The sequence below is a fragment of the Apteryx mantelli genome, chromosome 8 (assembly GCF_036417845.1).
Source record: "Apteryx mantelli isolate bAptMan1 chromosome 8, bAptMan1.hap1, whole genome shotgun sequence".
Taxonomy (NCBI): Eukaryota; Metazoa; Chordata; class Aves; order Apterygiformes; family Apterygidae; genus Apteryx; species Apteryx mantelli.
The window spans coordinates 12083593-12095896 of record NC_089985.1 but is presented as its reverse complement, the minus strand read 5'-3'; the positions used below and the strand labels follow the sequence as shown (position 1 = coordinate 12095896).

Below are 12304 nucleotides of genomic sequence, written 5' to 3'. Positions count from 1 at the left end.
GCTCAGAGTAGGGTGTGCCACAGGACTCCAATCCGTTTCCTTTCAAGCAGCATCACTTTACTTTCAGTGGCAAAACAACGGTGTTGGGAGCGAAGGGGGATTGATGTTTCTCGTGGGTAGTGCAGCCCCCGGGAACTGTGGAACGCCGTTGTTCGAGGTGCTGTACAAACATACCAAAGAACAAATAAGCAAGGGGGATGGATGATGGATTGATTTACTAGCTCAAGGTCATACAGTATCTTGACCCAGAGGTAGCAGCCCGGTAATGTTCTGACAGATCATGCAGAAAGCTAACTCATCGCCAACCTCTGATATTTCCCTACCAGGAAAAAAGGCTACAGTTTAATTAAAAGGTACTGTGTCATATGCATAGTAAAACCTTGTAAAAAGAATTTTAAAAGATGAGAGCTTAATTCAGATGTTTAAGATGTCTTGTAAAAACCCCAACAATGTTTTAAATTGAAAGCATTTCAAGCTGTGAATTCTCATTTCATATTTTCCCTGTTAATATAGTATAATTAAAGACAGATCCAACAAATCTCTTATGCTGTGGTTAAGAGAGGGAAAAAAGAGATCCTTTAATGAAAGGAGTGTAATTTTAACACAGTTGCCACAGAAATGCCCAGAACCAAACTCTGCCCACCATTACATTTAGAAATAGCTTGCTGGTTTTAATATAGTTGCAGGGGCCATGTGAAGAAAATATCTGGCACACTGTATTATTAATTTCATTAGTGGAAGAGTAGATAAATAAAAATGAATATAAAAACCCATTAAACCCAGGCTCACCTGTTAAATAAGTACATTGACTAAATAATTAATATACAAAGAGGAACTCTGTAGTCAGGATGACCTTCAGCAGGAGTGACACCTTCTGAAACGCAGTTTCTTAGAGTTTATCATTTTACTAATACCAACCAAACAACGTTCTGTTCAAACCGAAGCAGTGATTTTTGCAGACCTTTTTCCTCATGTCAAGGCCATTCTCATCCCTCTGCCCCCCTTCCTGCTCCTTGCTGCTTCCTTGGCTGTGCTGGTCAAAGTGTTTGAGGGACGCATGGAGGACAGCACTTCATTATTTTAACCTGGATTGGTTTTTGCATCCAGCACACTGCATGGCCTCACAACAAAAAAGTTGTATTCTCAACTCATAATTGGCTACTATTTTTGAATAAGACCGTACTGTTCACAGCAAGGACAAAACTCAGTACATATTCTTTCTAATGTACAGATAAAACTGGTAAAGTGAGTACGATTGCTTTTGTGAGTGAAAGCAAGTGGGATCAGTGAGTGTATCTGCAGGTAGTTCATGCTGCCGTCTTGTGGCTCCTGCTTCGGGAGTTTTTAGAATACAGAAAAATGTCAAGATAATCAAAGCCTATCATGCAAAATTAGGAAATGAGATGTTCTCTAAATAGCCAATGACACAGATAGAACAGTTTTATGCATTTTCCTAGACAATTGCTGTTCCCTTTGAAATCATGAAATGAATTGCTGTTTTTCTCCTCAGCCTTTCAGGGTAATATGAACCAAATGCTGGAAGGATATAATGTGTATTTATATGCATCTTCTGTGATATTATAGATCTTATTATGGTGGGCAGACCTCACATAATGTGCAATTATAGAGATTTTTGTAGATTTTAACAAGTTCTTGCCTAGAAATGACATTTAACATGAAAAATCTGTCTATAATGTACATTCACAAATTAAGTTATTATACCTGTTGTTATCTTATGCCATTATGCCATGCAGTTATATTGTAATATTCATTTATTAAGTTGTTATTATACCTGAAGGATCAGTAAAAAGGAGGATGCGAACTCTCACCAAAGCCTGCTGAAGGCTGTGTCCAGCCCTGATGTCAGAAAAGAAACGATGAGGATGATGAGGGAGGTGAGTTGCTTAACACTCCTCGCTTTCAACATTCAGGAGTTGAACATGACGCCGTTGAACAATAGGTTGTTTATAGTAGAGCTTAACGCTTTCATGAAATCTTTGGCAGCTCCTGCGTTTCACTTGACCTTGCTTTTGAACTGCTGCAGTGTTTTTCCTATTTTTTTTCTTCCCCTCCCTGGAGCTAGGATTTCTCATGCTAGTGTCTCAGATTTCTCTGTGGACAACAAATCCCAATTCCCTTAGTCATTACAGTCCCAGTGACTGATTTCCCAATAATTCCTTGGCTGTATCTGAATCTTCTTTTAGGGCATAGTCTCTCCTTAACCACCAGCTATTGTAAGTCTGTCAGGCACATGCTTTCATGGCTTTATTGAAAATCTCTTGCCATTGTCCAATTTGGATACTTCTTTTGTAATAGAATTATTAAGGCTGATATCTTACTTAAGTGCACACCTAAGAACATTTTTGTTGTTTTTTTTTACTTTTCAAATACCATTGCTTTTAGAAAATTTTCAGATTTCCCTACCTAAGCCATATTTTTCTTTCTTTTCAAATGGCTTTTGGATGTTGCGGAAGCCTGCATCATAAACTAATTAATCTTGCTACTGTTGTGTAACTAACCTTCCCACCTTCTAAATTTCTCACCCTTTTTGTGTTAATGCTATTGTGGTTACATCTCCTTTCAGACACAGGCTCTAGCCTGCTAGTTTAACATTTTTAAAAATCTGAGACTGCACAAATTGTCATCACTTAGCTTTTGCTGTTTGTCATTTGTAATGTTTAATGTAAGCCATGCTTCTCCATAGGCTTGTCTTTACGTGTTTTCCACTTCGGTCCGTATGCATAGTGTGTGCTTAAGTTTGGAAGCTGTTTGCCTTGGCAGTACCAGTGTCGTACACTGCATGCTCATCCTTCTGGTGCACCTTGAGGACATTATAGATAACAGATAGATAATATCTATCTGTTAAATATAGATAATGTTGCCACTGGCTGAAGGCAGAATTTCTGTTGCAAAGCTTTGATTTTTACAGATGCTTTTGAATCCTGTTTGTCTCTATTGATTTATTTTAATAGTTCTTAGTTTTTTTTTTTTTCTTGTAATTTCTCTACTCCTTTGATGGATGGTGTGGTTGGACTATGCTGCATGGCTTCCATTGCCAAATGGGGCTTTTTTTTTTCCCCCCGGTTAACCAGATTTCTATTTCATTATTACAGTTTGGCTCCTTCCAGGTCACCTAGCTTAGAACTTGACTCTTGAGAAGAAGAAGTGGGCCTTTGACAGGGACCCAAAGTGCCTCTACTAAATGAATAACTGTAATTCTCCCTTTGTAACCAGAGGATTAGTTTCTCTCTCTCAGCCTGCAGGACAAGTACTTTTTGCTTTGTCACGATCCCTTAATGTAAGAAATGCTTGTGATGACTGGCAATCCCTCCTTTCAGTAGTCCCAGTAAGCACCACAGATGAGCAGACCAGTGCTTTCCTTGGTCCTCCTCTTACTGCTATAGTACATGTGGGATAATCATGGGAGAAGAAAGACTTATTGAAAAGATGTCAAGAAGGCCAAAATGTTTATTTTTTTTCCCCATACTAGTCTTTGCTAAAAAGCTCAAGAGGAAAGAAGTGACTAGGACTGCTGGTGATAATGACAAAATAGTGAGATCTCTCTTAGAATAGAGGAAGAAAATGTTCAGGAGTGTTCTGGGGAAATCAGGTGGTCTCAAGCTGTCTAGGGGTCAGGAATTTTATTAAAGAGCTAGCCAAAGTGAATTCAGAATCATTTGTGGTTATTTTTGACAATTTATGGTGGATAGGTGAGGTGCCTGAGTGCTATAAAGGTCAGGGAGTACCTACCTCTAGAAGGAATAAAAAGAGGGTCCGGATAATTACAGATCAGTTTAATTTTCATTTACAGATTAAAAAAAAAAAATCTGAAACAAAAACAGTCTGGAAGAACTTGGACAAGGAGCAGACTATGTGGATTTGTTGAGGAACTAATTAGCATCCTGTGACAAGATGAAAAGGTCTTATTGCTAGGGGAGAAGACAGTACCTGGCAGTATATTAAGTCTTTTTGGCATAGTCATCCCTAATGTGACTCTAGATGAAATTTTTAGACTACTGGATTTAAAATGGTTGGATAACACTCTTCAGAGAAGCATTTTTTAATGTGTCTGAGTGGGAGGAGGTATTTCCACATGCTTGTCCTGGGAACATTCCTTTCAACCTGGTTCATGAATAGAGAATATAAGTTTGTGTAGTCTTGAGTAACAAACTAGTATAGATATGGTAGCTGGGAGGATCTGTAGGCTGTTGGGAGAGGAATAGGGCAGGAATTCCAACCTTGACAGATGGAGAAATGGTCATGGAAAAACTAGGATGCTATGCGGTAAGCATAAATGCAGGTTACTTAGGAAAAAATTGCTTAGAAAAAAACACAGGCACCAGCTGAAGACTGGCTGTTCTGCAGCAGACGCTGCTGGTGTTTGTGCTGGGTCAGAAGCTAGACATAAGTCAAAAAAGTCCTGTTGTGAAAAAGCAAATATCATGCTGGGGTGTAAACAGTAATGCAGCCAGTAAAACGTGTGTTGCAATCTCTTCGTTCTGCTCAGCATGGGGTGGTCTCAGCTACGATACTTGATTCTGTGTTTGGAGCTGTGCCCTTGAAGAGATTGTGTATGCTGTCATCATTGCCCGATCTGTGCTTCTGGACCGGGAAAAAGTAACACTGCTTGCTACCTCATCACTTGAAATTGAATGTTTCTCACTGAAACAGAAAGGCTGTTTCCTCCTGTCTGAGATCAGTGAAGGGAGAGACTGATGTGAGAAAGTTGTCTGGGTAAGCAAAGGGGGTTCTCCCTTGGGTGTCACGTGTGGTCTTCTTCTAAAGCTTTATTTCTGGCCCATGTAGAGTTGATAGAATAGTGACCCGTTGTCTTGGTGCGCTTTGACAGTTAGTTTTACATTTGGGCCAGTCTGTTGTTGTGTTTAGTAGATGCTGATGTTTTCCAAGAGGGCTATTGAATGTGTTGCTTCAATGACAGATCCAGTCTTTCCAAGGGGTGTGAACTGTTAGTCTTGCTGCCTGAACTGCTGGTAAACTTGCTGTTGTCCATAAAGATTGCCTTTATAATGGCTGAAAGGAGGAGACCGACATTCAGGTAGTTGGACAGTCCCTTCTTTTGTTTTTTACACACACACACACACACACACACACACCTGTGTTTTATTTAATCTCCTTGCAGATTTCACTCAGATTTAACCTTACTTGTAGACCCAACTGATGATCATGTTCCCAATACTAGATTTTTTAAGAGCGGAGGGCTTGTTCACATTGTATCTGGTATCTGTGTGGCAGATTCTGCGTGCTCTTTGATATCCGCAAGGCTCTTAAAACTTGGAATTTGCACCCACTCTGCTTTTGGAGGCAGTCTGAACTCAGGATTGTCCAGTTCTAGATCAGTCTCACTCGCCCATGCAACAGTGGGGACTCTGGAACGCCTTGTCTGTCTGTTGTCAGTCGAACATTGTCTTTGCAAAGGCAGATGTGGTAGATAGAAACTCCTGAACTATAACCTTCCCTGTTTGTGTCACTTCGGGCATCTTTAGTCATTCATAAAGAGACTGCGAGCAGGATATGCACAACTTGGCTGGTAAATATTGCTTTATGGCTTTAACATACAGCGAGGGCAAGTAGGTTTTAACAAGCTGCTAGGCCAAGCATTAGTATGCTTGCACCCTCCTCTCAATAAGGCATCCAAGCAATCTTTGCTGGCCATGTTGGCATTGCCAGGAGGGGAAGGGTTGGACTTCAGTGCTCCCTGCAACGGATCTGCAACGGTACTCAGTTGCTGTCTTCCGCCTCCCTGTGTATTTCCTGTAGTATTTTCAATGTTGATGTTTTTCCTCTTGAATCTTTGAGCTACTAACTTTCCCTGTCACGACTATCCTGTAACTTTTTCTGTATTATCATGCATGGCTCTAGTCTATGGCTTTTTCCACAGCTTAGCAATTTCCTCTGCTAATTTTAGGGAGCTGGGATGCCTTGAAGTTAGGTATTGCATCCTTGGACACAGCTGAACCCCTTGGAGAGGAGGTGAATAGTTACAGAGAGAGGATTGCACCAGCCACAGGCTTGGAGGCAGCGTTGGTAAAAGCTAAGCAGCTAGCAGTGTCGATGTCAGGCAAGTGAGTTAAGCTGGCTGAGGGGGAGCAGGGTGCTTTAGAGCCAACCTCAAGAACCACGGCCATCCCCATCTAATTCTGGGGGCTGCAGTGCCTGCTTTCTGAGCCCCTTACGTGACAGACTTCCCTGGTAACTCATGTCTACTTAGAATGGACTTTCTGCTGCCTCACACTGTGGCTCTGGGTTTTGCCAGGCTGCACTGGTAGAAATCTGAAGCAGGGATTAATCAGCAGACACTTAGTCGAAGCTGGCATGTGATTTTTCCAAGAATGCAAGCGAGTTCTCAGGGTCAAATGGCTGGAGCATGTTTGTGTATCTTAGCCAGTGTCATCAGAGCATCTAAATGCAACAGTCTCAGCACTGGAGCGAGATGACTTGGTTTTCCTTAACAAATGGTGCTCAGGTCACACCGTCTTCCACAGAGGGCCAAGACATGCATGTCTCTTCTCCAAGTGCAGCACTCTTTAAAAAGAGGCTCAGCAGTTTTCCCAGATATTAGCTCAGTAACACAAGGGCTAAATAAACAGCAACAGATGGCAAGTCCCCTGTTCTTGTACACCACAAAGCTAGAAGATGACTCCAAAATGCATTTTGCAGAGTTGCTGCTCACAGCGGGTGAATGTGAGCAAGCAGTGAACTACAGCCAGAGGAAATGAGAGAGCAGCAGGAGCGTTGTTACATCCTTCTCACACATGATTAGGAAGGACTATTGGAAGATGATGGCTTACCTCTAGGCTCTCTCTGTTGCTGCTTAAGCAAGGGTAAAGGCAGAATTAAGAGATTTGTTTTGTTTTGTTTTCAAGACATTTTCCCCAGAAGCCCTTTACCAAGAGTGTTGTTCCCAGGGGCATTTACTTTAGAAGAGGGAGAGGTGATCTCGAGAGTCCTTTCCCAAAAGAGCTCTCTTAGGGATGCTTTAGCAAGAAAGACTTTCTCCAGAGACTTCACTTTCCCTCAGAAGATTGATCTGTTTTGCAGAGCTTTTTTTGTGTGTGTTTCAAAGACTAATTTCTGACTCTGCTTGTCTGAAAACAACACTTGACTTAAGACTGGCTGTAGCCTCTGGTCTGTAGTTTCCTTTGTGACATGGTGTTATCCCTTACTTCCCAGACTGGACTTTCAACCACACAGAAGTTATAACACAAGCATTTGTAACTGGTGCCTTGATTTAATACTGTCTGTGGCTTGGACTCTGCTTAAAGACAGTTAAAGCCCTGGATCACCATCCTTTCTGAAAATCATTCCTCCCTACTTTCAGATAGATGTCCAAGAACATCTATCAGTATCTATCATCCTCAGTATCAGGGACTAGTGGAACCAGAGACCATGGAAGCAGCTACAGTTCAGTGCTGTTTCTCTTGGTTATGCTATGGGAGCAAATTTGCCATTTCTGCTATTTGCTAGCACAGTTTAGCCAGGTAAAAGGCTTCACTGGAGTCCCAGGGTCACAAATTCAAAGCTAGACAAATACCAGTATCGTGTTTCCTACCAGCACCAGCATTGCCACGTGATGGTATCTAGAGCTGAAAAACCTCTTAGAGTGCAGGGCATCTGAAAAATGTCTAAATGACTAGCTCTGTGGTTTGTATTTCCGAGGCTGTGTATTGCTGGATTCGTGACCCATTTTAAGCAGAGAAGGATGTGTGTGTGAGGGGAAGGGGAGAGAGAACTGTTCCAGGTGGGCTATAGGTGGGTCATGGGCTATGAGTGAAGCTGTCTGTCCCTGCAGGGACCAAGGTTTCCGAGGTGAGATCCAAGCCATCAGACTTTACAGCCAGGGAATTGCTAATGGCAGTAATGGTGCTGCCCAGGTTGCCTGCTTTGAAAGATGACTTGGGTTTTGTTTACGCACAAGCGACTCATGCTTTGTGAGCACACCATCCACCACGGGGGATGTCTCTGAGCAAAGGCCCGGCACTAATGCCATCCTGCGTGGCTGTGAATGAATTCGTCCTTTATTCAGCACTCTCTGCCCCTGCTGAGCTGAGAGCTCTGCGCTGCTCACAGATGTACGTAGATGCTGCCATTTGCAGCAGTCGTTCAGACGAACTTCCACACCCCGGTGCCTCTAATTCTGGACAAAACACGGGCCACGGACAGCCAAACACAACGAAGCCTCCATTCTTAGCCCGGAGCGCCTCAGAGCCGGTTCTCTGGGGTGCAGGGCGATGAATATGTAGTTACTGGAGCTCTTAACAAAGCGGAGTGAATAGCAGTGTTTGTCGCTGGCCCTGAATGTATACTCCTCCCTCATTGGATCTGTAGCCTTCACTGCAGCTTTTCCCAGTTACATAAATATGGCCTATTTTTCCTGCGAATTAACATCTTGCTCGCTAAGTTTAGGTTTTCATGCACATACAAAACAAACCATCTGATTTTTCACACACAGCTGGAATCCTGGCTCACCCAGGAAGAGCCGTCCCTGCAAGTATAAAGCCTTCACAGTAATAACGGATGGTGGTGCTGATGGTGTCCCTCTGTGTGTGTCCCTGCGAAATCCTGGGCATTGCCTTGCAAGCACCATCTGAGGTGCCTCGTCCTCTCCCCCAGGGAATGTCAGACCCCAGCAGTGTGGTTGTGAGGATGCGGGAGAGCCTGTCTTCCCTGGCAAGCTGCATGGTTACACTTTCCAAGGAGCAGGAGAGCTTTCCTGTGTGTTCACGGGATTGGAGGGTTGGCTGCATGCTTTGAGGCACAGAGCAGATGGTCCCTCACTCCCCAGAAAACACAAATCTGGGTATTTTTTTTCCCCAAAAATGTTTTTTCCTCCCTCAAAATGCGCTGGGAGACTGAGCTGCAGTATCTGGAGAAAAAGCAGCCCCCAAAAGAGAGGATGTCATTTAGAAATCACCCACTCCTGGGGTGTAAGCAGCTCCTAAAATTGTCATCCCCTGGGCCGATGGTTCTGCTGCCTCAGCCAGAGAGGCCCTCCATGACTGTGGTTTCATGGTGAAACCTTTTCTACTGTATTCCAGGACAGTTTGCATGCAGTGACTGAAATACGGTCCAAAGGTGGAGAGACCTGAGGGGACGCAGGTCCTGAAGCCAACTGAACAGGCAGGTGATTTGGGTGCTGTGTTTTGGCTCAGCAGGACTGGGTCCTATCCTGCTCTGCTGTAGATGTGTGTGTGATCCCGGGTGAGTCATGCAGGTATATTATTGAATACGCACATGTATTCACTAAGAGAGACAGGCTTGGCAACATGGTGCACAGTTAACCGCTGTGGAGTGTATTGACTTGGAGGCTTTCTGTGCTCATAATCCAATACATCACACCAATTGATTTTTATTGACAGCAGCCATGTGGCCAGATCTCCACGGGTCTCTGAAACCACTGAAGGAAACCCTTAGAGCGGGTAACCATGGTGAACTGGTGACTAGGGTTTTGGGGGGGAAGATGTGATACCTGAAGCATCTGATCTTTTTTATTGTAATCCTTCTGACCAAACTGAATGCCCCAAGTGAGACCCAGCCCCTCTGAGTGTTAAGGCAGTAGGGCAGAAGAGGAAACGGTATAGAATCTTTCAAAAAGCTGTCAGGCATTAGATGCAAAGTTCTCAGTTTCCTTCAAAGGGGCCTGCACTTTTAAGTGTGTGATGCTTTAGAAAAATGCACTCCAAAAACTGGGGTGGGAAATTGGTGCCCCTTCTGGGGGAGGATTCGGGCTAGGTCTCTGGATCCCTAGCATTTGAGTCTGTTATTAGAGCAGATCAGCACAGAGAGTGTCAGTGACTGCAGGCAGCTCTGCACATAGCTTTCTGTGCAACATCCAAATGGGAGGTGTTGCAGCTGGAGTGCCTTTCCATGCCCTCCAACACCCCTGCCATGCCTTTAGACCCAACTTGGCATGACCCAGATAACGGGAGTGCAAGGGGATGCTGAAGTTTAACAGATGCTGGTGCTTTAGGTATGTGCAACCCACTTTCTGACTGTCTTGATGCAACGCTGTCTTCAGCTCTGGGTCAGGTTAGCCCTACTCCACCTCTCAGCATGGCTGAGGAGGACTGGGATTGGGAATTTTTTATGTTCAGAAGAAATGAGTCATCAAGGAAAAGCTGAACTTCTGTCTATCACCATAATCCTTTCCTGCTCTCTAGTATGGCCCTTTCTCTCCCAGGTAAAAGCAAACAAAGACAACAAAGCCCCTGGTGCCAAGCTGGTAGTTTTCCTTGCTCTGATGGTCCCTGTCCCTGTTCTCCACTGTGTCCCCCAGACAGCAACGGATGCTGGCGAGTCCTCCACAGGCAGCAGGCAGCCTGCGGCAATGATGAGAGCAAGTCAGGCAGTGCCGTCCTATACAAGCCTCTGTCTGCTCTGCATGTGTGCATCTGCGAGAGCGCGCGCTCCCTCGCTTTCATACCCCCCCCCCCTCCTCCAGCTCTTGTTCTTTTCATGAGATGCAGGGCTAGGGAGCCAGGAAAGTGGCACATTGCTGCCGTTCCTCTAGAGATTACGGTGGCTGGGCTGGGTCCTTCGCCCTCCCGGATGTACCAGGAATCTGCAGACACTGTTACTCAGGGTCCCAACCACCTATGTCCATCAAGCACCAAAAGCCACGTAGCCACCACCCTGCCACCAGCTGCAAGACGGGTAAGAGCTAGGAGTGCCTTGTTACACAGCTTCTTCGCAGGGCCTCGCTGGGTGATGAAAAGCCCTGTGGTCCTCTGCTAGATTATGAGCGCCTGGAGGGGCGGAATTTTACTTACTCCTGCCCCAGTTTTTTGTGGGGAAGAATGGCTCCGCAAGCAAAGCAGGAGGGGAAGGGTGCTGCTTAGATGTCACCCCCGTTATTGTCATGGCTGTGCTTCTCCCAGTGCGTTAATCTCCCTGTGGCGTCTTATGAATGGTCAAAGGGACACAGACACTGTTTCTAATTAGCAGGCGGGGACAGAGAGCAGCACATTTCTTGTGTTAACCCCCAGCCTGCCCCAGGCTGGGCTGATATGAGGAGCTGGCCTGGTTCTGGGGGTGATCTCTGTTTCAACTGGATTAGTGGTGGGCCTTTGATGCTGGGAGAAAACATTAGTTGATGCTGATGCCTGTAGCTCTGAGATCTTCGCTGTGTTTTGATTTTCCTTCACTATTATTATCATTTTTAAGTGGTGGATTATATTTCCTTTGAATATTTGCATCGAGGTTATCTGTGACATTGTGATTAGCACCAGGGCCGAATGCTGGGGCTGAGGTAGTTAAAAATAAGACTAATTGGAGCGAAAGGAGAATGTGTTGGAGGCGAGAGAACTGCATCGAGCAACGGCTGTGGTGAAAACTTGCAGACGGCAGGAGTGTTTGCAGGTGGGGGAAGAGCTGAAGGCTAATCCAAGTGGGCTCACTTTCCTGCAGCCCTGACTAGAGGGCTACTATTGCTTCTGGAGGTCACTGCATGGACCTTGTCATGGACAAGGGACATCCCTTCATTCTGTTTGTTGAGTGGGAGCATAAACTGGTAATTTGGCATAGCTAAAAACAATGCAATGGACCTGTTGCACTAATGTCTTCTCTCTGGCTTCTTGTCACTGCTCCTAATCCTGGACCTTAGTGGTTACGTTCCTCTGTCTTGGGAGTCCATGCATTGTCATGGCTGCACCTTGGCTCAGAGCATAGGGGGCTGTGCCCTGCTTGTCCTAGCTGTGCTGCCTCTGGGCCCTTCTCGGAGGCTCTCTTGTTCCTGCAGCCCAAGGTTCTTCCAGAGCAGATATACAGCACTGGCTCCAGGCAGGACAGGGCTGGCCTCTTGCCTGGCCGCCTGCCTACACAACTCTGGAGATTTTCTCCAGTTTTTAGGGCTTGACTAGTGCCAGCATTGGTAGAGCTGTGGTGTGCATCTCTGTCCAGACTGGCAGGACATGTGTGATTGCAGGCCAGTCTCCTAAGAGATTTGTGCTGGATGGAGCAGCCATTTTTATGAAAGAAGAACTATCTGCTGGAGAAGAGGATGAGCCTGTCTAACTCGTCTCATTTATGTTTTAATTAAAACTAGAGCAGCAGCCTCCAGAGATGAAAGAGAAGTCCCAGCTCACCCAGGCAGTTAACTGTGTTTGTGTTTCATCATACAAGTCTCCACTCAACTGCTAACATGTTTGAAGTTGAGCACGTGCTCAGGTGTTTTGCTGCAGTGGGAGTGACCTTCCAGTGCCACGTTGCATTTCTGTGTAGTTGTTAAAAGCCCCAACAAATCTGTGCTGTGGAACCTGGATGCCCTGTAAGTCCAAGGCTTTGAAAT

The 12304-nt window shown here is 45.0% G+C and overlaps 1 protein-coding gene across 1 annotated transcript in view; it reads left to right on the top strand.

Annotated features, from left to right (window-relative positions):
- Positions 1-12304, top strand: part of LOC106494067 (regulator of G-protein signaling 8) — a 43738-nt gene that overhangs the window by 5872 nt on the left and 25562 nt on the right. The window contains exon 4 of the mRNA XM_067300622.1: positions 1799-1895. Within this exon, the coding sequence (XP_067156723.1) occupies positions 1799-1895 (97 nt within the window). The remainder of the gene's footprint in view (positions 1-1798; positions 1896-12304) is intronic.